This window comes from Neolamprologus multifasciatus, chromosome 3, assembly GCF_963576455.1.
Source record: "Neolamprologus multifasciatus chromosome 3, fNeoMul1.2, whole genome shotgun sequence".
Classification (NCBI taxonomy): domain Eukaryota; kingdom Metazoa; phylum Chordata; class Actinopteri; order Cichliformes; family Cichlidae; genus Neolamprologus; species Neolamprologus multifasciatus.
The window spans coordinates 46,522,604-46,543,973 of NC_140441.1; the positions used below are offsets into that span (position 1 = coordinate 46,522,604).

The 21,370-nt window shown below is 41.9% G+C and overlaps 1 protein-coding gene across 2 annotated transcripts in view; it reads right to left on the reverse strand.

Annotated features, from left to right (window-relative positions):
• Positions 1–14,683, reverse strand: part of mtm1 (myotubularin 1) — a 33,801-nt gene extending 19,118 nt beyond the window's left edge. For both annotated transcript variants that reach the window (XM_085153989.1, XM_085153988.1), the window contains exons 1-5: positions 14,560–14,683; positions 5,334–5,409; positions 4,523–4,595; positions 4,352–4,446; positions 14–124 (exon numbers count right to left, since the gene is read on the reverse strand). In XM_085153989.1, the coding sequence (XP_085010115.1) occupies positions 14–124; positions 4,352–4,446; positions 4,523–4,595; positions 5,334–5,384 (330 nt within the window). In that variant the 5' untranslated portion in view covers positions 5,385–5,409; positions 14,560–14,683. The remainder of the gene's footprint in view (positions 1–13; positions 125–4,351; positions 4,447–4,522; positions 4,596–5,333; positions 5,410–14,559) is intronic.
• Positions 14,684–21,370: the final 6,687 nt, after the last annotated feature.

The following is a 21,370-nucleotide window of genomic DNA, read 5'->3' on the forward strand; positions in this document are numbered from 1 at the left end:
ATTAAACAAACACCTTGCAAGTGATATCCAGGCCATAGGAGTTTTCTCCTCTGCTCGACGCCCCGCCCATCTTCTCCACTCGACTGATGGTGCCCAATGGAACGTCCAGCATCACCGTCACATCCTGCAACACAAATATAGTCACGTGACCTCAGCAACAGGAAGCTGTTCTGTTACGCGAGGTCCGGCGTGTATTAAAAACAATGCACGGCACACACACAGCTCTTATTTAAGAGCATGCAGTGGAATAAACTTTAGGACCCTCCCAGCTCGTCCCTGTGACCTGACAGGCAGAGAAACACTTGCACCCACTCAAACTGATGAACATTTTAGGATACTGAAAACAAGCTCCAGGTACGAGCTTTTAGCAGAGGTAAAAAAACACTCCACCTCAGGTATGACCACGGAAATGCAAATGTAACGGTCCCACTTGTCCCGTACACGTCACATACTTTGATCTTATTCATGCCTCGCAGTTTTTCCCAGTCTTACCATCAAAGACAAAACGACGGCAGAAAACGTTAGGGCTGCTCAATTAATCGAATTTTAATCTCGATTACGATCTGGGCTTTCTACGATCATTAAAAATGACTGAGCCGATTATTAGCCCCTCCCTCGTGCTTTACTCTCGCGCTGCTCCGTGTGGCAAATCGAGCGCACCTCTCTGCATTTCGAACACGTGTCACAACAATTAAGAGCAGCGGTCTCCAACCTTTTTTGCGCCACGGACCGGTTTATGCCCGACAATATTTTCATGGACCGGCCTTTAAGGTGTCGCGGATAAATACAACAAAATAAAACTAGTACCGGTACCAAAAAAAGAAGATTTATTCATAACACACGTGAAAAGACCAAGGAAAACCGAGTTAACGATAAAAACCATAACAAAATAACGCTGAAAACCGATAAAAACCCTGAAAACTATACATTTCACACCTGAGCCTCAACTCTCGCGGCCCGGTACCAAACGACTCACGGACCGGTACCGGTCCGAGGCCCGGGGGTTGGGGATCGCTGATTAAGAGGACCCGAGGGAAGCTCGGAAAGCTAAGCAGAAGTTATTTGGAGAGGAGAGTGACGCTGTTGGTTGAAAAGAGGTAAAAAAAACTTCAGTGGTGTGGAAACATTATGGGTTCATGAGTCAGACGTGGATCAAGTAGACATAGTGTGTAAACTTTGCTACAGTGTCGTAGCTGCACCACAGAGCAGCACTGCAAAGTTCACTAAACATAGATGTTTACATTTTTCATTTATTTCTTATATTGCAAACATTTGCACTGTTATCAGTATTTGCACTATTTTATATTATTTCAAGTCATTATTCAACACATTGTTATTGTTAAATAAATATCGTCAAATAATCGAGATCTCAATTTCAGTGAAAATAATCGTGATTATCATTTTTGCCATAATCGAGCAGCCCTAGAAAACGTTAATGAAAATTTGAGTGATCGTGTCACCAAACACGATACCTGCCCTGACGGCCTGCTCCGCTAAATTAATGGTGAATAATGCATGCTCCAGTGCCAACAGGTCATTTATTATAAATGACTTGTTCTGTAAAACTGGACTTTATAATAATCTCTGAGATGTGACGGCGTGAGAAGGAAGTCATGCATCGTTTAACTGTGTCGTAGGAATTGTTCGGCTTTCTGTCCACCACAGAACGGTTCCTGGTACTAATGCTGAGAGTTTCATATGATCTCTGTCAGCTTCAAGACTTCATCTTCTCCAAGGATAAAGTAGTAATCAACACTGTGAAAAACTAACATTCATGCTGATGGTTTAGCAGACAGTGTTGCTGCCTCACCACCTCCCCCTGCCACACTCTCACCCATCTACTCTAAGGACACTCTCAGATCATGGTCTTCACACTGATCTTCAACATTGGCTCCTTCCTGTTTCAAACATTCAACAATCACGCCAGTAACCAAGAAGCCCTCTGTGACACCTGCAGGACGCCACCTGTAGGTTGTGTGCAGACAGGTCGGGGACTGTCGACATAGAACTGCATAAATCCTTCATAAGAAAGATGAAGTCTGGGGAGAATCACATCTAAATCGGAGCACTAGCACCCCTCAGTCCTCGACCGTCTGCCCTTCTACACAAATAACTTCACATGCAAAGGTCCTTCTGTTAAAGCTTAAAGTTTGCAGACAACATAACGGTCACTGGACTCACCGAGGACAGTGAAGAGTCCAGTGACTCTTATTGTAAAGCCATTAACTCTCTCTCATCTTTATTATCACTCAGTTTTACTCGACAGCTGGGAGAGGCTCCAGCGTGACGCTAAACTGGCTCAGCAGTAGAAACTCACAACGATAACTGGAAAATAAACACATTTACTGTAAACACACAATTACAAAATTAGCAACGGACACTCGTGTTATAAATATATACTCAATAACAACACTCAATAATGCCTATATTTACCTGGGAACACGTCACACGTTCAAATTCACCGTGTAAAACTAGCAAAACGACTCACAGCGTCCACAAAAAGCATCCACGCTGGTCCCAAAATCAAAACTCGGATCACGGTTTAAGTCACCGATCAATTTTCAGATCAGCAAAAAACGAAAAAAGACAAATAAATGGCAAATTTAATTTTTATTATTTAAGTATTTTTTGCCTATTAAATAACATTCAGCTCAAGACTCATTCCACTCATTTATATAAAAACAAATTAAGGTGTGACGTCGGGCAGGGCTTCGTATCTCACGCTGTGATGTAACGAGCGGTCGCGGTCACATGGCTTCCCGTTGCCCTGGAAGTCCGCCCACCTGTAGTTAGGGCTACAGAAGCGCCCGGGACAGCTCAGCCATAACTTTAGACTTTCCTGCTCGTACATGCTTGGATGATATTGTCAATGAAGTGTGGGCGCGACAGGATATCCAATCGTGGCCTCACGTCTGCAGCTTTAGCGCGGTGCGACTGGGCAGCAAAGGCTGCTCAAACGCCGATATCAGCAGTTGTTGTGCAGCCTTCATCTTAGCTCCTGTCACATCAGGGTGACGTCATGAGCCGCCCGGCGTGTTGCCAGGCTCATGAGGCTTCCTCGTGCCGCACCGTCGACAGACCGTGGTGGTTTTACACCCTTTATATTTTGAACTTTTTACATTTTAATAAGACAAAAACAGAAGTGATGGTTTGGTGGCATTTCTGAGTATGATGGTGGTTCCCTATCACAGTATGTCATCACAGTTAAAACGGATGCAGACGTTAAACTTGAAAGCAACGTCAAGCTGCTGCTTTTTTTCCCCCCATTTAAGGCGGTCCGCCAAAATAAAGCTTTTTATCAAGGCAGCTTTTTCAGACAGTCGCACACAGCTTTGTTACATCTAGGCTGGATTACAGTCACACACTTTATTATAGAGCACGTCCATGAGGCGTCTGCAGGTTGTTTCCAAAAGCTGCAGCGCATCTTTTAACTGGAACAAAAACGTCTGAGCACATGAGCCCATTTTCAGCCCTTTGATCCTTTTCAAACTTCTTTTATTTGTTTTAAAGCTCCTGCTGGCCCGTGACCGTGCTTCACTGTAGCTGCTCCAAAGCTGCCTCTTCTCTTTATGCTCGTTGTATATGTGCAGCATTTTGTGAACCCTGTTTTTTTTAAGGTGCTTTATAAATAAAGGTGGTAAATGCTAAACTTAGTCTGTAACAAAGCAAAAGTGCAACAACAGGAAAACTCAGAAAAAAACTCTGAGTTGTGTGTGCGCACGCACACACACGCGCACGCACACACACACACTCACATGCACACACGCATGCATGCACACATACATGCACACACGCACACACACACGCACGGAAGCACGCACGCACACACACGCACGCACGCACGCACGCACACACACGCACGCACGCACACACACGCACGCACACATACATGCACACACACACACACACACACACACTTACACACGCACGCACGCACGCACACACACACACATACATGCACGCATGCACACACACACATGCACACACACACACGCACGCACACACGCACACACACACACATACATGCACGCATGCACACACACACACATGCACACACACACGCACGCACACACTCACACATACGCATGCACACACACATACACACACACACACACACACACACTCACATACACATACGCATGCACACATACGCACGCACGGACACACACACATACATGCACACACGCACACACACGCACGCACACACACATACACGCGCACACACACACTCCTCGTGCATATGGTACGACAACGTTTCCACATGCCCCTGGTACACTGCGCAGAAACACCTTGCCCCACACACGCACACACATACACACACACACACACACACACGTGCACACACACTTACAGCATCTGAGCTCTTGAAGTAAAGTCTGAAGTTGGTGATCAACACTTTGCCTTTCACGGCTCCGCTGAACGGACAGATGTAGATTATGTCTTTATCTGGAAAGACAGGAGAGTCAGAATATGAGAAACTTGTGGAGCAAACAGTCTTATTCATCAGCTCCACACGACTCACCGGTAATCCTTTCCTCTCCAGGCAGCAGGGACACGTCAGATAACAATTCCATCTTCAGAGACTCTTTGGGGGTCTGCAAACACCAAGATCAACACACATGACTGCTTTGAACCTGCAATGATGTCAAACCGGCCAAAAGCAATTTTAGCTTTTATTAAATTTACAATTTAGCCCCGCCCTCATTTATTAACATTCAGTCCATCACCTGATGAGTTTGTAAGTTTGCTCATTGTTTATATGCAAACACTGTTTGACAATATTGTGAAACGTTTTTGATCGTTTCAGATTTTTCACAGATTTTCTCGCCATGTTTGCACCATCACTCTACTTTCTGCAGTACAACACTGTTCAGCTGATGCTGACGAGGGTTTGGTACCACAGTGTGTCCAGCACTGCTTTATGCAGACAGAGGGGGCTGGAAGTAACACCTGTAGGAGTTAGTAGCAGCTTCTGCACTGCTAACTGCTAACTGTTAACCCATGTTGTCCCTGAAAAAGGCCTTTTTGTATCAGTCTGTTGGTGTAAACTTACCTTTTTTAACCTTTGTACCATCTTAAACTGTTTATGTGACTTGAATGACTTCAATTGTACTAAATAACTGGAATAATTGTTCTAAAACCTTTCAGCGGTAGTGCAGTTAAATGTGTTATTCGTCTAACTGACAGTTATCACAGTAATAGAAGCTCAGAAAAAAAGAAAACAGGAACAGAGATTTGGCTTCTTCTGTGTCACACTGAACTCGACATCTTTTAAGAAGCGCCTTTGACACATCAATCAAACGCACAACACAGACACACAAACGCATACTTACAGGGGGCGTGTGTGACTCTAAGATGTTGTACACTGAAACAGGTGAGGCCATTGCTGAGGGAGGGAGTTTCCACAGGCTGAGGAAGAGAGACACAGGACTGTGAGGGCTCTCTGTTGATGATGACAAAATATGAGATGCTAGCAAGCTTGATCGCAGCTCCAGGACCTGAACAGGACTTTCACAAATACTGCTCTTGCAGTAAAATGGATATATCCTAATAACTGTTCAATAAAATTAAATGTTGTTTAATTTACAACAACGATCGTCTCAAGACTTGTAATTGGACGGTAAAGACCAGACTTGGTGACGGTGGAAAGGACGAACGCTCCAAACACAAAGACATCTGCAGCAGAGGGTCAGCAGGACGTGAAGTGAAGGAGAAACCAAACACTGAAGGGCTGAGATGATTCAACACAGATTCTTTGCTTTCACACAAGGCTCTGTGGCGCCACGGTTACCATGGAAACGCCAACGCGAGCGACTAGAAACAGACCGTCCAAGAAGACAAAGCAATAACTTTTATCTGCTTTGCACCTACTTGAGATTATTTATATATTTTTGCATTTATGAAAAAATTAAATGTTTGATGAAACAAACGTTGCAATTTCTAAAATAGAAGCTAATGAGCAGTTTGTTTTTAAACACCAGCCTTTCTTTGAGTATTTATTATTGATCATTAATAAGGAACATTTAAATAACTCATTAAAACAGTCGATAGCTGCAGCCCTACTTAGCATAAAAGCTTAGCCTGACTGTATGAGGAGAACATTCTAGATTACACTGAACCTATTGAGTAAACACTGACTAATAAAATGTTAATGTTCAGGTGATATCCTGTATAATATGTTGTTTAAGAGCCAGGCATGTAGCTTAGGATGGAGAGCAGGTCACCTATGAACTGGAAGGTTGGTGGTTCAACCCCTATCTGCTCCAGTCTGCCAAATTTCCTCGGGCAAGTTTCTAACCCCCAGGTGCTCCGATGCATCCGTCAGAGTAGGAATGTGTGAACGTTAGATGGAAAGATAGCGAGCACAGAAAACATGGTTGTGCGAATGTGTGAAGTTGTGTAAAGCGCTTTGAGTGCTCAGAGTAAGAAAGCACTATATACAAAACTATACACAGGTTACACTACTCAAGGGAAAGACTTCACAAAATGTACCCAGACTGCTCCCCCCTCTGTGAAAAATGTATGATACATTATGGAAATCTGTTACATTGTTTTGCACTTTGTCCAAGGCTTCAGGGTTTTTGGTGTGACATTTTTACCTACTTGTCTAATATTTTTAAGAGTAAGATTGAGCCAAATCCAATAGTAATTATCTTTGGGATCTCCAAAGAAACACAAAATTTACAACACTCTCAAAAAAGGTTTATGTCATATGCATTGATTATTGCAAAGAAACTGATCCTGCAGCTTTGGAAAGGCAAAGAGACGCCTGTATTAAAGACGTGGTTACAGAACTTACAAATACTCTTCATCTTGAAAAAATAAGATATACCATGAATGATAATGTAAAAGACTTAATCTGGCATCCTTTACTTACATACCTTTGGAAAATATAAACTTTCTTTTTTTCTGGCAGTCGGGGGATTGGCGCCCATATTGGTTGGTTTTTTTGTTTTGTTTTTTCTCTTTCTTCCTTTTGATGTTGTTTATTTGTCTGTTTTGTAAGCTTAGAGAAAAAAAAGGGGGCATAAGTTCTATCAATTTGTAACAACCATGATACCTAATAATAAAAGATATTTGAAACAAGAATATATATAAGAACCAGTCCATGTACCATTTACAAAGCAGTAAGCTAAAGTGCATTAGCTGTGTTGCTGGGTCTTGTCACTCAGCAGCACTTCCTGTTATCAGGTCACTGATCCAATCTAAATGTTAGAAAAACATTTTTTTAAACTCTTTGCACTGCAGAGCTACTTCACTTACGTCCAACAAGCAATCAGCCTGCGTCAAAAACATGTTTCCACAAAGGCAGGAAGACATGACGCCAGCAAGCACAGTAAAAAATGTCAGATTTAAGCAGCTGATTAAAGTAACTGAGCCTCTCTACCAACATTTCTCTCAGAGCCGTGTTCAGCAGCATTGGACTGGTAGTTACACAAGTTATGGGACGCCAAACAAAAGCGTGAGCAAAGATACCATCTATCCGCTGCACTGCACGACAACACACAAGGGAAGGTTTTATTATTTTACTTGAAATGTAACAATAGTGTGAAATTAATTAAACACAAGTAAAATACTTGTAATTAAATAAGTATAAATTACTTATAGGCTGGTTCACAGGTTTGAAGTCTGTCAGTTGCCCAAATCAGAACTAGAATCATATAAATGCATCTCATGTAGCATTTAAAATGTAAGCATTATGTATCACCTCTGTTAAAGAAATCTGATCGTCTGCAAACACAGAAACAAAGAAAGTCAACTCTAAAGTGCTTCTACATCCGCCTGCTGCCTCTGACACTGTGGATCACAGGGTCCTTCTACTTCAGCTACAACATGAAACTGGATTAAAGTCACAGTTCTGACCTGGTTTGAATCAGGCCTGACAAACTTGTTTTGTACAGGTGGGAGCATCGCTCACTTGTGGAGTACCTCAAGGGTCCGTTCTGGGCCCACTTCTCTTTTCATTGCACATGTTGCCCTAATTTCTATCTTTAGAAAAGATCGGCTTTCTTTCCACTGCGTTGCCGTGACATCCAGGTGTTTATGCCCATTCAGCTGAAATTGTCTTAGTGACTTTAAGTCCTGGATGAGGATAAATTTCCTACATTTTAATGAAAGAAGGACCAATTTCAAACGCTTTGGTAAATATGACTCTTACAGTCATGTTGCTGTAAAAAATCTGGGCGTGACTTTTAACAGGTTTCTTAAAATGGTCCAACAAATAACAGTCATCACTACAGTTTGTTTTTATCACCTCAGAGTCACTGAAGAAGTAAAGCTTTACCTCTTACATGCTTCTATCACTTGCCGCCTGGACTACTTTAACTTTGGTGTTGAACAGTTATCTTTATCTTTAGTCCAGAATGTGGCAGCTCGCCTCTTAACAGGCGTTAGAAAGCATGCACGCATCACCGCGGTCTGAGGTCATCTAACCAGATGCTCTTAAGTAATCCTGAAACCAGATTAAAACAGAGGTGATCGAGCTCGTGCATCTACAGCACCAGATCTACAGAATCAATACCACGCCACAGCTGCACAGCTCAGACACTGCACACGTGTAAATCTTTATTAAAACATTTATTCTCTCGCTGTGACATCATCATAGACGGTTGCATTTTGTCCAAAATAAAATTTTTAATTGTTTTTTTCTACTTTTTTATGTTAATGTTAAGTATTGTGTTACATGTTTCTGCAGACTTTTTAGAACTACATCATTTCAGTGTACAGCACTTTGTTGTTTTAAATGTGCTACATATATAAATTTGACCTCGAGTACATCACAGTTACTTCGTTTCAGAAGGCAAAACCACCTTTTTGCTGTCAGGCGTCGTCGAATGGTTTCAAGCGTCAGACCTGCAAGAGTCAAGGATGCAACAACGTGCATTAATGGAGGTGGAAACAGTGACATCACACCGCTGTGAGGCTTAGTTTAACACCCAGACTGATAATATGCAATAAAACCTTCAGCCGTTAAAACTGTGTGCAAGACTTATGATATAAATAACGATTACCGCAAACTAGCATAAGATATAAATAACTGGTTGTCTAGTTGAGGAGCTCTAGTCTGAGCATGATTCTGTTCTACGACCTCACAGACTGGCTACGCGCTGCCTCCTCTGGCTCTTTCCTTTACCTTGAGTCTGACATATGTGTTTTATGTGTTTGAGTCACATACAAATGATGTAATGGGACTTTCAGGCCACCTGGCTATATACTGCAGTGACTTCATGCACCTTAACAGCAGGTATAAATATAACTGACTGTGAGTCTGCATCGGCAGGCAAAGAGACTGTTGCAGTGGGCATACTGGGACCATAAGTGTCTCTTTTGTCCCAGCTCCCTCCCCTCAACCCTCACTGGTCGCAGACTGGTCCTGCTGGAGGTTTCTTCCTGTGGGAGTTTTTCCTTCCAACTGTCACCAAGTGCTTGCTCACAGGGGGTCATTTAATTGTTGGAATTGTCTCTATTATTGTCTTTACTCTACAATATAAATACTTGAGTAGGGCTGTGCGATATGACCAAAATCTCATATCCCGATATAAGACATCTATCGTCCAATAACAATATAAAATCACAAAAATGTAACATTTTCTGTAAATTCTGTGAATCTCGAGCAGCTCAACTTGCGGGACGTGTTTCCAGCTGCGCGTCATGTAGCTGGAGTCGAGTGTTTTAACAGATGCATGAAACTATTTTTAGACATAAGTTGTAACAGCCGCCGTTTTCTTTGTGAGTATTTATTACACGGCGTGCTGCGGGGAAAAGCCTGTTCTAACGTTTGAGTCTAAGGTTTATTTTTTAGCACCTGGCGTCTCTTTTTTACTTCTCACCCGTAAATAATCTGCTCTTTCACGTGATTCAGTTTATTTTGAAAAGTCTCAACAGGATCTTGAGCTTTATTGTGAAAGGTTTATGTGGAACAAGTGGACATGCGAAGGTGTTACCGTCGTTGTTGCTAACAACAACGCATAAAAACAAACGCTTGTCTGTCCGTAGTGTGGTTATATTACATATAAGAGAAAGAGAACTTTAATAAATTAATATAGCCACTACAGCGACCATCAAAACGATGAAAAAATATTGCCGTAAACAGTTTATTTTGCGACACCACGAAACAAACGATAGCGTAAAATGAAACAATAGACGCTTTTATATTGTCATCAGATATACATCATTATATCAACAGCCCTAGCCTTGAGGACATTGTTGTTATCATTTGGCGCCAGATAATTACAACTGAACTGAATTAAACTGAGTGACGAACAGTCTTAATGTGTTAACGAGCGTGAGTCGTGAGCAGGGTTATTATCCCTACTACAACTGAAACTAAAGAAAAAACTCAAACTAGATACAAACATCCCCGAAAGACTAAAACTAGCACTGAGACTTCTTTCTTTTTCTTTTTTTTTAGATAAAAACTGAACTGAAAATCGACTCAGGAAACCAACTGAGACCAAATTCAACTCAAAACCAAAAGTCAAAATGAAAAATATAAAAACACTGATTGTGAATTAAGATAGTAAAAAAAACTCTTCCTTCTTAATCCAGCGACTTCAAAAATCAATCATGTGAATAAGTTTCAACAAATGCGTTCAAAGAAAACAACAAGACTTAAACCCCACTATTACAGACATGCCACCTGTCTGTTACACTGAGTCACTGACAGCTGTGTGACAGACAGAATGTAACTAAACTCTACTGAAAATCATCACATTACATCTGACACATGACATGAGAAAATAGAACAAATGAAGAACATCTTCAACTAATACTTCAGAGCCGAGTGTCACATACACAAGATTTGCTTCTTGGTACAAAACGCTGAATTACGTGTCGTCTCTATCTCCTCTAAGGGGGATTGTGATGACATCATCTGTGTGTCCAGGGCTGTTTGTTTGTTTTGTAAAACTATCAGTTTGGGGCACTTTAGCACAGACCGAGACTTGTCCTCAGGACACTCAGTGTTGCTGTTTTATTTGACGAGATGAAATCGTGCCGCGGACTCGAGTCTCAGCACCGCTGAGCTATCCTTCCTCGCAGCCCTCTGTGCGTTTGTGTGCGCTCTTCTTCCTTTCTGCTGTGTGCAGCCTCATAGCGTGATGATGCTACCACCAAGCCCAGCTTTGCCTGGTATTAACAAGCAGTGAGCAGGCCCTGATGCTCGGAGCTCTGCCAAAAACAGCCCAGCTCATCGAAACAATGAACAATTTCCCTCCTGCTCTCAGACTTTGAAATGGAGTTTGATGAAAGGGCCAAACAAGGCGCTTCACTGTACACTGCCCAAGTGCAGCAACAATACAGGAATGTGTGTCTGATCTCTGCCACGGCGCTCCTGGACATACCAAAACCTTTAGGACTTTTTCAGGACATTTCACAGACGCAGCAACTGAAAAGTCATGTTTGACTTACACTTTGTGGTTTATTTAGTGAAGATTAATTGCCCAAAGTGTTCATTCTAAACCAGGTTTTAAAGCAAAACAGTCAGTGGACTCAAAAACATCCTGACTCAAATGTACATGAAACCAGCAGCAGTGAATGCTTCCTCATTTTGTGAAACGCCAGGACAGCAGGGTGGAGTAACAAGTGAAAACCTATGAAAAAATATAGTGTGTGTCATCAGTAGGTTTGAGAAAATGAGAATAGCTGCTGTGGTTCGATATGTTTCAAGTGTTTTATAGCAATACATGTGAAATACTCTGTATAGGACTGAAAGTGTTAATACTACTCATTCATTTCATATTAGGTTAGTCAGTCTTTGATTCGACAGCTCCTGATTTAAGTCGGTATTTTGGGTGTGAATCTTCCCAGTCACACACTAAAACAGCACCATATTTAAGGTGTTAACGATTCTAACATTAATACAATGAACAATATTTAAAGTTGTAACCACAAACAATCCCTTTAGTTCCTAAATCACTGTGTACTAAGAGAGTTTTTGCAGTGTAATAATAAACTCTGCAGCGTCATTTAGGACAATGGTCCCCAACCCCCGGTCCGTGAGTCGTTTGGTACCGGGCCACGAGAGTTGAGTCTCAGGTGTGAAATGTATAGTTTTCAGGGTTTTTATCGGTTTTAAGCGTTATTTTGTTATCGTTTTTATCGTTTACTCGGTTTTCCTGGGTCTTTTCATGTGTGTTATGAATAAATTTTCTTTTTTTCGGTAGCGGTACTAGTTTTATTTTGTTGTATTTATCCGCGACACCTTAAAGCAGCGGTCCCCAACCTTTTTTGCGCCACGGACCAGTTTATGCCCGACAATATTTTCATGGACCGGCCTGAAAAGACCAAAGAAAACAGAGTAAACGATAAAAACAATAACAAAATAACGCTGAAAACCGATAAAAACCCTGAAAACTATACATTTCACACCTGAGCCTCAACTCTCGCGGCCCGGTACCAAACGACTCACGGACCGGTTCCGGTCCGAGGGTTGGGGACCGCTGCCTTAAAGGCCGGTCCATGAAAATATTGTCGGGCATAAACCGGTCCGTGGCGCAAAAAAGGTTGGGGACCGCTGATTTAGGATCAACACCTGTGTAATTGAAACACTTGTAAAGGAGACATTAAACACTAAATGCAGAGGCTAACACAATGGAGCCCTGCTCTCACAACCTGATGCAGGTATAACACTGTTTGTTAGCTGGATTTAACAAATAACAGCTTAAAGTTCGTTTTAGAAACATGTGGAGCTCCGTCTTCACTGGGATGATTTGTTAAAACCACATATACGCTGTTCACTTTCACTCTGTGTCTCTTTAGCAGTAATTCGCGCGTCGTTGTTTGGCTAGCTGCACTGCCAGGAGAAAATCCACCTGTTAGCTGCAATGTTTGGTTGAATAAATGAGAACAGATCGGAGGAGAGCCTGTTTGACTCCGGTGACAGGTGGATGACCGCTGCATCCGGCCTATCGTGGAAAAACTCGAGTGTCAGACTGCAGCTTGTTGGTCTGGTGACTCAGACAGCCTCTTCTCCTCCACACTGTCCTCGTTTATAAACCTGAACATTACGGCTAACAGCGTGTCTGTGCAGCTAGCCAAACAACGAGGAACCCCTGGTCAAGAGATAGTAAAACTGGACAGTGTAGCCTTGGTTTTAACATAAAACTCATTGTTGCAGCCCGGGGAAGAACAAAAGCGATCTCCTCGAACTGATTTTTAGTTTCAGTCTCCTTATATTCCCCTGAGTTATTGGGTCTATTACAAGTTAGCTAACATAAGCTAATGTTAGTCTAGGTCTAGGTGCACGCTCAGTCACCAAGGTAAGTAAATCTGTTCATCTGGACGTTACCACTGGGAGAAATGTTTGATCGGTGGTTGTTGATCAATGGTTGTGACAATTTGCATATTAATGATGAATGAACAGCCCATTGTTCCTTCAGTGGTGCTGGTTTCAGTCACTGTGCAAATGTCCAGTTTATAAGGTTGGAAACCTGCAGTGAGCTGAGACTGAAGAAGGACGAGGGACGAAACGTTTCTCCTGCTGAAAACATCCAGATGAACAGATTCAACCTTTCTGCTGATGGAAACCAGCCAACCGGTGACTTAAGGATCCGCACAGACAGAAGATGGTGCTAAATATGCTTTTACAACTTTAAGCACTTATTTCTTAAATCCAGCTACACTGATGGTGTTATATCTGTGTCCGTTTTTGAGAGCAGAGCTCAATGGTGTAAATTTATACATTTGGTGTTTCATATCCCTTTTAAAGAACAAAAGAAATGACACTTTATAAAACAAAACATGACGATATTGTTGTTTTTAAGATTTTTAATAACCTAAACGACTCGCTGATGTGGGCAGTGATCTCTCTGAACAGAGGCCGGCGCAGTAGGTCGAGCCCACAGTCAAACAGCAAAGTTTCTATGTCTAAATATGGCTGCTCGTTTAGATCTACAGCCATGTTTCTCCTCTAATGATTTCTGTGCACAAAGCTGTTAATTCCACGCGTGATGTGTCTGAACGTGTTCAACGCTGAAGCTGCTTCTGACTTTTTATAAACTCGGCAACTAATGATGATTAACATAAGCAACAGAAACATTTTTACTTAGTAAAAGCTGTCTGCATCTGCAAGTATTGTATTTTATTTGGGAGCACGGCGACATGAAGCAGCATTATCGCGTAATAACGGGTTAATAGACCTGTTTCCACTCCTGCCTTAGTCAGCTGCTGTGAAACAGAACAAAACACAAGGAGCCGCTTTCGGCGTCCGAAACCAGCTCAAATATTCCAAGCACAGGAAAAGTGTGGCTTCCAGTCTTTTTACAATTCAGCGACAAAACTGGGAAGCGTTCGTGGAAAAATCTGAGCACTGCAGGAAGCGGAGTGAAAAACAGACAAAGCTACGCCGAAACGCCTTAAATGAACTTTTTTAACTCAGCCATTCCAATAGACACAGATGTGCACCAGGAAATAGAGCAGGCCTACACGGGAAGACAGCTTGTTCCACCCGAGATTCACACGTTTCTGATTAACAGAGCGCAGAAACCTGCGACAACGCCCTCCGAATAACACTTCATATGTACCCAGGTGACCTCGTTCCGGCCAGATGCCTCAACTTACCCGCAAATTGCGATTCTCCCGTGGCTGAAAGTCGGCCTGTTTCCCTCAAGCTACAACAGGAACTCACTCTAGGTCACGTGCCGGCCTGTCATGGCACGGATTGGCTGGTTGTCAAACGACAGCTCGCAAAGGCTCGAGGGAAATGTAGTTTTCGGACGGCTCGGCCTACACGCCTCATTTGGAGCAGGTGTGCCTGGTTTTTATGTTGACGTGTATATACATGTTTTATACTAATGTAGATATGGTTACTCCAGCTGAAATCATTATTTTATTTAATAATTTAATAATTAATAATAATAATAAAATTATAATAATCATTTTTCACTGTTACTTTTAAATGTTATAAGCTAACCTATTGTGCTGATGTCTAGAGTAGCGCTATTTCACATTATCACTTATTTATTTTACCAATTTTTCTAGTATGAATCAGCCATTTCAGCTCCCATCTCCTCCCTTTAATAGAAAGTTATTTTGACTGGCTTTCAGTTTTGTCTTGTGTGAGACACAGTGGTTCTTAACGTTGAGCAATTGTCCCTGAGTTAAAGCTGTTAAGAAAATGGTTCAGTTCGTGTAATCTGATCACAGTGTATATATAATTTATTAGATGTGTTAATTAATTTTGGCAATAGTACGCACGTGATTAGCAGTATCCTTGTATATGCCAGTTTAGTAAAACATGTATTAATTACTCCTGTCTCAGAGAAGCCACATACCGGACATGGATCCTGCAAGGTGAGTACTAGTAACGAGCAGCAACTGTCACTGCTTCAGTCGGGCTGGGCACGCCTCCAACCTGCTTCTCCAGCTTAGCCAGCCAATCCTGTATATGCAGAAAAATAAACAACAGGATTCCCTGTTTACTTTCAAAAACTCAAAATACTCCACAGTCCATGGTAACTGCCACACGGGATCTCATCTTAAGCTTTTTAACCATAAATCATCCCTGAAATTTTAGCTATGACTTAAAAAGACCTAAAAGTTCTATTGACTATAATTAAATAGTTTTTAACGGCGAAATGTGGAGGAGACATCAAAAGTAGTTAAAAATGGCCAATTATACCCTGGACCCCAGAGGGTTAAAGTAACGCAATAGTTACTTTTCAAGTAATTAATTACTTTTAAAGTCTTGTAACTCAGTTACTGACTCAGAACTAACTAGTAACTATAATTAATTACTTTTTCAAAGTAACTTGCCCAACACTGGAATACAGCCGGCAAAAGTAAAAGCCAAAGGAAAGCTCATCCATGTCCTGAGATGGTGACATGGATGAGCTTTCCTTTTGGGACAGGACCAACATAAAGAGGAGGGGTTTAACATGTTTGTTAAAGCACTGAAGATTAATAATTTATTGGGTAAGAGTGTAAAAGTGTCCAAACCAGTTAGTGGTTAAAGGAGTAATATATAATGCATCACTCGAGTTGTCAGAGTTATCAAACCCGTGGAAAGTGTGAGTGGAGCCAGACAAGTTTATGCTGAACATATAAACATATAAACTGCTAGTGATGATTCAGTGGAAAGTAACTACTGGTGTTTATGGTTGAAGCAATGTGGAAATCAAAAATGGCAGAAAAAATCAAATAATAATAATTCAGATGTGGCGCAGGAAATCGCTTCTGCTGCAGAAGATGCAGAAGAGGACTTAATCTACAGAGGCTCTAATGATGACAACTAGCATTGTTTGCATAATGCTGTTTGTTATGCAATGAATGCAGTAGCTGAGTGCTAGAAGGACAGAAACGGTAGAGTTGTAGAGGAATCTATAGACTAACACAACTTGACCCATGCCCTCATGGTTCTGGACAAATCAAACAGTATCATCATCTACTGACGTGACATTTGCATCAAGAGAACTGTTGGTAAATGGGATGTACTGCATCAAAATACAAGAGTCTATTAAAAATGTCAGCATGGTCAGCTGCAGCTCAGGTTATACCACAGAAGAAACCCGTCCAAAGAATTATTACGACCCCGCAGTAGGATCTGAAATGTAATCTCGCTGTGGAAGCACGAAACATTGGTGCTAACCATGTTAGTTTAGCAGTTTCACAAGGTACACAGTAAAGAAAGGTAAGTGCAGAGAAAAGGAGGAGAGACTAGAACAACAACAAGGAAACTCAGGTGCTATCAACGTGATCTTAATGTTAGATAAATAGAGCCACAACGAAAGGAAAAGACACATCTCCAGACAGGGATGGAAAAGGATTCCAGCTATTTAAACAGTCAGGAAAGCTACTCTTTAAAAAGTTGTTCGCTGTATTTAATAATGTGTGGGAAAATGGGAGTCTTCCAAAAGAATGGAAACGTGCAATGATTATTCCTGTTGTAAAACCTGGAAAGGAGCCTAAGTCCAGCTTGTACAGGCCTACGGCCCTCACCTCTTTAATATGCAAGACAATAGAGTGAATGTTAACGGATTAGTAAAGAATTTGGAAAAGTGGGTTTTTGTACTGCACCAGAGCGGTTTGAGGTGGGGTCACTCAGCTGTGGGTGCAAGTAGAAGTCTTCTTAGATACTGAAAAAGCAAATGACCGGCTGTGGAAGGAGGGCTTGCTAACAACATGTCATGATGCTGGAGGAGAAAGACTGCTACATGGATCCAGAGTTTCTTATGTAACCGGGCAACACAAATGAGAGCTGGCAGTGAACTGTGTGAGGAGCTGGAGGTGGAAAATGGTACTGCTCAAGGAAGTGTCATTAGTCCTTCTCTGTTCAACATTCTGCTGAATGACATGTTTAATAGGCTGGGAAAAGAGTTTGGTGTCTCTCTGCTTGCAGATGATGGTGCCGTCTGGAAACAGGGAAGAAACCTTCCCTTTATTCTCTCTCAGATTCAGAGAATCCAAGCTTTGGAGGATGTGGTTACACAGGCTTTAAAATATCTGTTGATAAAACTAAGTATGTGATATTTGGACATAAAAGGAAAGTAGAAACGAAATATCTGCAAGTATCAGGAAAGTACCTTGAGAGTCAAGCAGTTAAATTTTTGGAACGTGGTTGGATGAGAGAATGACTCGGAAAATATCTGCATAAGGTGTGAAAATAATAAAGTAACAATAAAGTACTGTTACATTAATCACGCAGTACTAACCTGTATAAGAGAGCATAGAGGCCTGAGACTGACAGTGCTTGTGTCTGGCCTGTTTATTCTGAAGAAGACTTGTAAATAACAAACAGCAGATGGCAGCATACGGCATTGTTGCATCGAGCCTCCCAAACCCAAAGAAGAAGCTGTGTCCCACCTGTGGCCTGTGCCTTCACTTTCCCTTGTGTGTGTGTACACATATCGCCAGAATCTCGCTCTGTTCCTTATCAGGTTAGCCCTCTTTGTGCTTCCATCTAACTTATTGCACTTTTCTGCTCAACTTGAGAACTCAAAGCACTTTATACAACATGCCTCATTCACCCATTCATAAAATCCTTTTTTTCAATGCTTTTTCTACCTAAGTGATTTCTCGGTTAATCTCACTCTCTTATGAACACTTCAGAGAGTAACTTGAAGTTCACTATGTTGCCTAAAGATACTCTGGCAGACTGGAGCAGCCAAGGATTGAAACAGGGATCAAAATCATGTAAATTTAGTCAAAATTTAATGACAAAAAAAAAAAAAAAAAAAAAAGAAATTTAATGACATAAAATAATATACCACTCGTATAAAAAGTCCAAGTATTGTTGCAAAATTACTAACAGGGTTTACAATAAAAAAAAAAAGAATACTGTTAATTTTTTCAAATCAAATGGGTTGTTTTACATGTAACTTTTGTGTACATTTCTTATATAAAAGGCCTTTTTGAGGAACAACATGGGCTAACAGTTTAAAGCTGCTGCTACTCCTACAGCTGTTACTTCCAGCTCTGTCTGCATAAAGCAGTGCTGGACACACTGTGGTACCAAACCCTCGTCAGCATCAGCTGAACATTGTTGTACTGCAGAAAGTAGAGTGATGTGAGAAAAAGGTGATTAACAATGAAAGAGAGACAGACCATCATAACACTTATAAATGCAGGTCTGTGCTACAGAGAGACTGCAAACAAAGTCGAGGTGTCAGTGAGTCCAGTTTCCTTCTGCACTCAGAAACAAAGTGTGACAGGAAGAGGTCTGCAGACCCAAAGACACGACTGAGTCAGAGGACACGTTTCTTAGAACAGCGGTCCCCAACCCCCGGGCCTCGGACCGGTACCGGTCCGTGAGTCGTTTGGTACCAGGCCGCGAGAGTTGAGGCTCAGGTGTGAAATGTATGGTTTTCAGGGTTTTCAGCGTTATTTTGTTATCGTTTTTAATCGTTTACTCGGTTTTCCTTGGTCTTTTCACGTGTGTTATGAATAAATCTCCTTTTTTTCAGTACTGGTACTAGTTTTATTTTGTTGTATTTATCCGCGACACCTTAAAGGCTGGTCCGTGAAAATATCATCGGGTATAAACCGGTCCGTGGCGCAAAAAAAGTTGGGGACTGCTGTCTTAGAATACAAGTTTTAACTGTGAAGAGAAGACTTCGAGCTGCAGGTATAAAGCCATTGCTGAGATGTCAGAATAAGACAAAGAAGGTATTATGATTGATTAATCAAGATTTGAAATTTTCGGTTCATCACTTGGGATCTTTGTGCACTGTTGGGTAGGTGAAAGCTCCACAGTGTGTGGCATCGACTGTCAAACATGGAAGGGGAAGTGTGATAGCCTGGGGCTGTTTGCTGAGGGTCTGTGACTTGTTGTTGTTTTGAACCTGTCATTTTTTATAGCTTGGAATCGCTGACAGCTGATCCCTCTGGTCAGAAACCAGTACGTACTTTGAGGGACGCTGGAGGCTCCCAGACTGTCACCCTCTTTAGCGTCTTACCTTCCTCAACTCAGAGTGAAGATGCTGAAGTTTCACTCTCTGATTCTGTGCTGATGTTTTTCTGAGGAGGGAAATGTACAACCTGACAAAAACAATATTCTGTTATCCCCACACTCTGTGGATCCAGAGCAGCCTGACCCATTTTTGAAGAACGCTTCCCCTGACCAGCAAAACACTTCAGCCCAGCAAGCTGACGAAACATTATGAAATTTTTTTCATCGTGTGGTAAGTGCTGATCAAGCCAGTAAAGAACAACAAGCCTATAGTAGAACAGGATGCTTTATTGCATCAGTAGTCTTCATCAGGTTCGGAAGATGAAGACTGGAGAAAAGTAAATCAGATTATTATGCCAACTATATATAGATCTAAGGTCCTGTCTCTAGCTCATGACGGCCAGTGGTCTGGACACTAGCGGTCAAAAAAAGCATACCAGCTTTTGTTAAAGCATTTACGTGGCCTGGTATGAAGCGTGATGTTTCTAGGTTCTGTTGCAGTCATGTGTCCAGATTGCTGGTAAACCAAATCAGGTGGTACCCACTGCCCCTTTGTGTCCTATTCCCGTAGTGGATGAGCCGTTTGACCATGTCATAGTAGAGTGTTGCACCACTACCGAGAATAAAGTTGGGAAATCAATATCTGCTCCCCATCATGTATGCTGCTACACATGCTACAGCAAAGGCGGCTGTTACAGCGTTGACAAAGTTGTTTTCTGCGTTTGGCCTGCTGAAGGTCATACAAACTGATCAAGGTTCCAGTAAAAGTTGTTCAAACAAGTAGCTAAATCCCTGAATATTAAACATGTTGTGTCCTCTGCTTACCATCCAGAGTCCCAAGGTGCACTGGAACGATGGCATCAGACCCTAAAAGCAATGGTAGGCAAGAACTGCCTCGAGGCTTAAAGGAGTTTGGATCAGGGGATCACATTTGTGTTATTTGCTGCTCGTGAAGCCTTTCAGAAGTCACTTGGTTTTAGTCCAGCTAAACTGGTAATTGGCCACACGCCTCATTCAAAGCTCTGAAAGAGCTCCAAGACAAGTGTGCAAAACTTTTGTGAAGGTTTGAGTTGGGCAACACTCTAGCTAAAAAGCATCTGGCTGTTTCACAGTGGAGCATAAAACACAATTATTTCTCTTCTATTAAGAGAGCAGGTGCTTGCTCTTGTTCCAGGCTCAGCCTTGTCTGCAGAGTATGATGGGCCTTTTGAGGTCTGTGATAAAATAGAAGAAAATGATCATGTAATCTGTACCCGTAATGGTAGATGCAAGTTGCATGTCTGCTACATAACCATGCTTGCACCACTCTTGACCTGCACTAGAACCGAATGGAGTGTCTGCTCCCATCGCAGCTTCAAGTCGACTAGACGTGGAGAGTATAGGTGATACTGATGAGTTAAGAATGAATTATCTCTGTTCCAGCCTAGTCTTGCAAACTCGGAGATGTTAAAGTCAGCGCAGAGTCAGCTTGGCTATTTGTCCCCAGAACACCAAGAGGAAATAACTGTTCTAATTAATGAACACACCTGCTTATTAGGTGATGTACCAACTCGCACTACGGTGCTGGAACATGATATAAATGTCCAAAACACAGAGCCCATCAAGCAGAACCCTTATCGTGCTAATCTCATAAAGCGCTCACTGATGAAACAGGAAGCTGAATACCTGCTTTGGTTTAGCTAAGCCCAGTCACAGTCCCTGGAGCTCACCTTGTTTGTTAGAAACCCAGTCGGATGGTTCGCCTCGCTTTATCACTGACTCCTATCTTCTCCCAACAATTGAAGATTGTGTGGACACAATGTGGCTGCAAGGCATGTAACCAAGTTGGACCTACTAAAAGGTTACTGGCCAGTCCCCAACATTTCAGCCTTTGTGACACCACATGACTTTTTACAGTATACTGTCATGGCATTTGGTATGTGTAATGCTCCTGCTACCTTTCAGAGTTCTGAGTGGCCTCTCCAACTGCAGTGCTTATTTGGATGA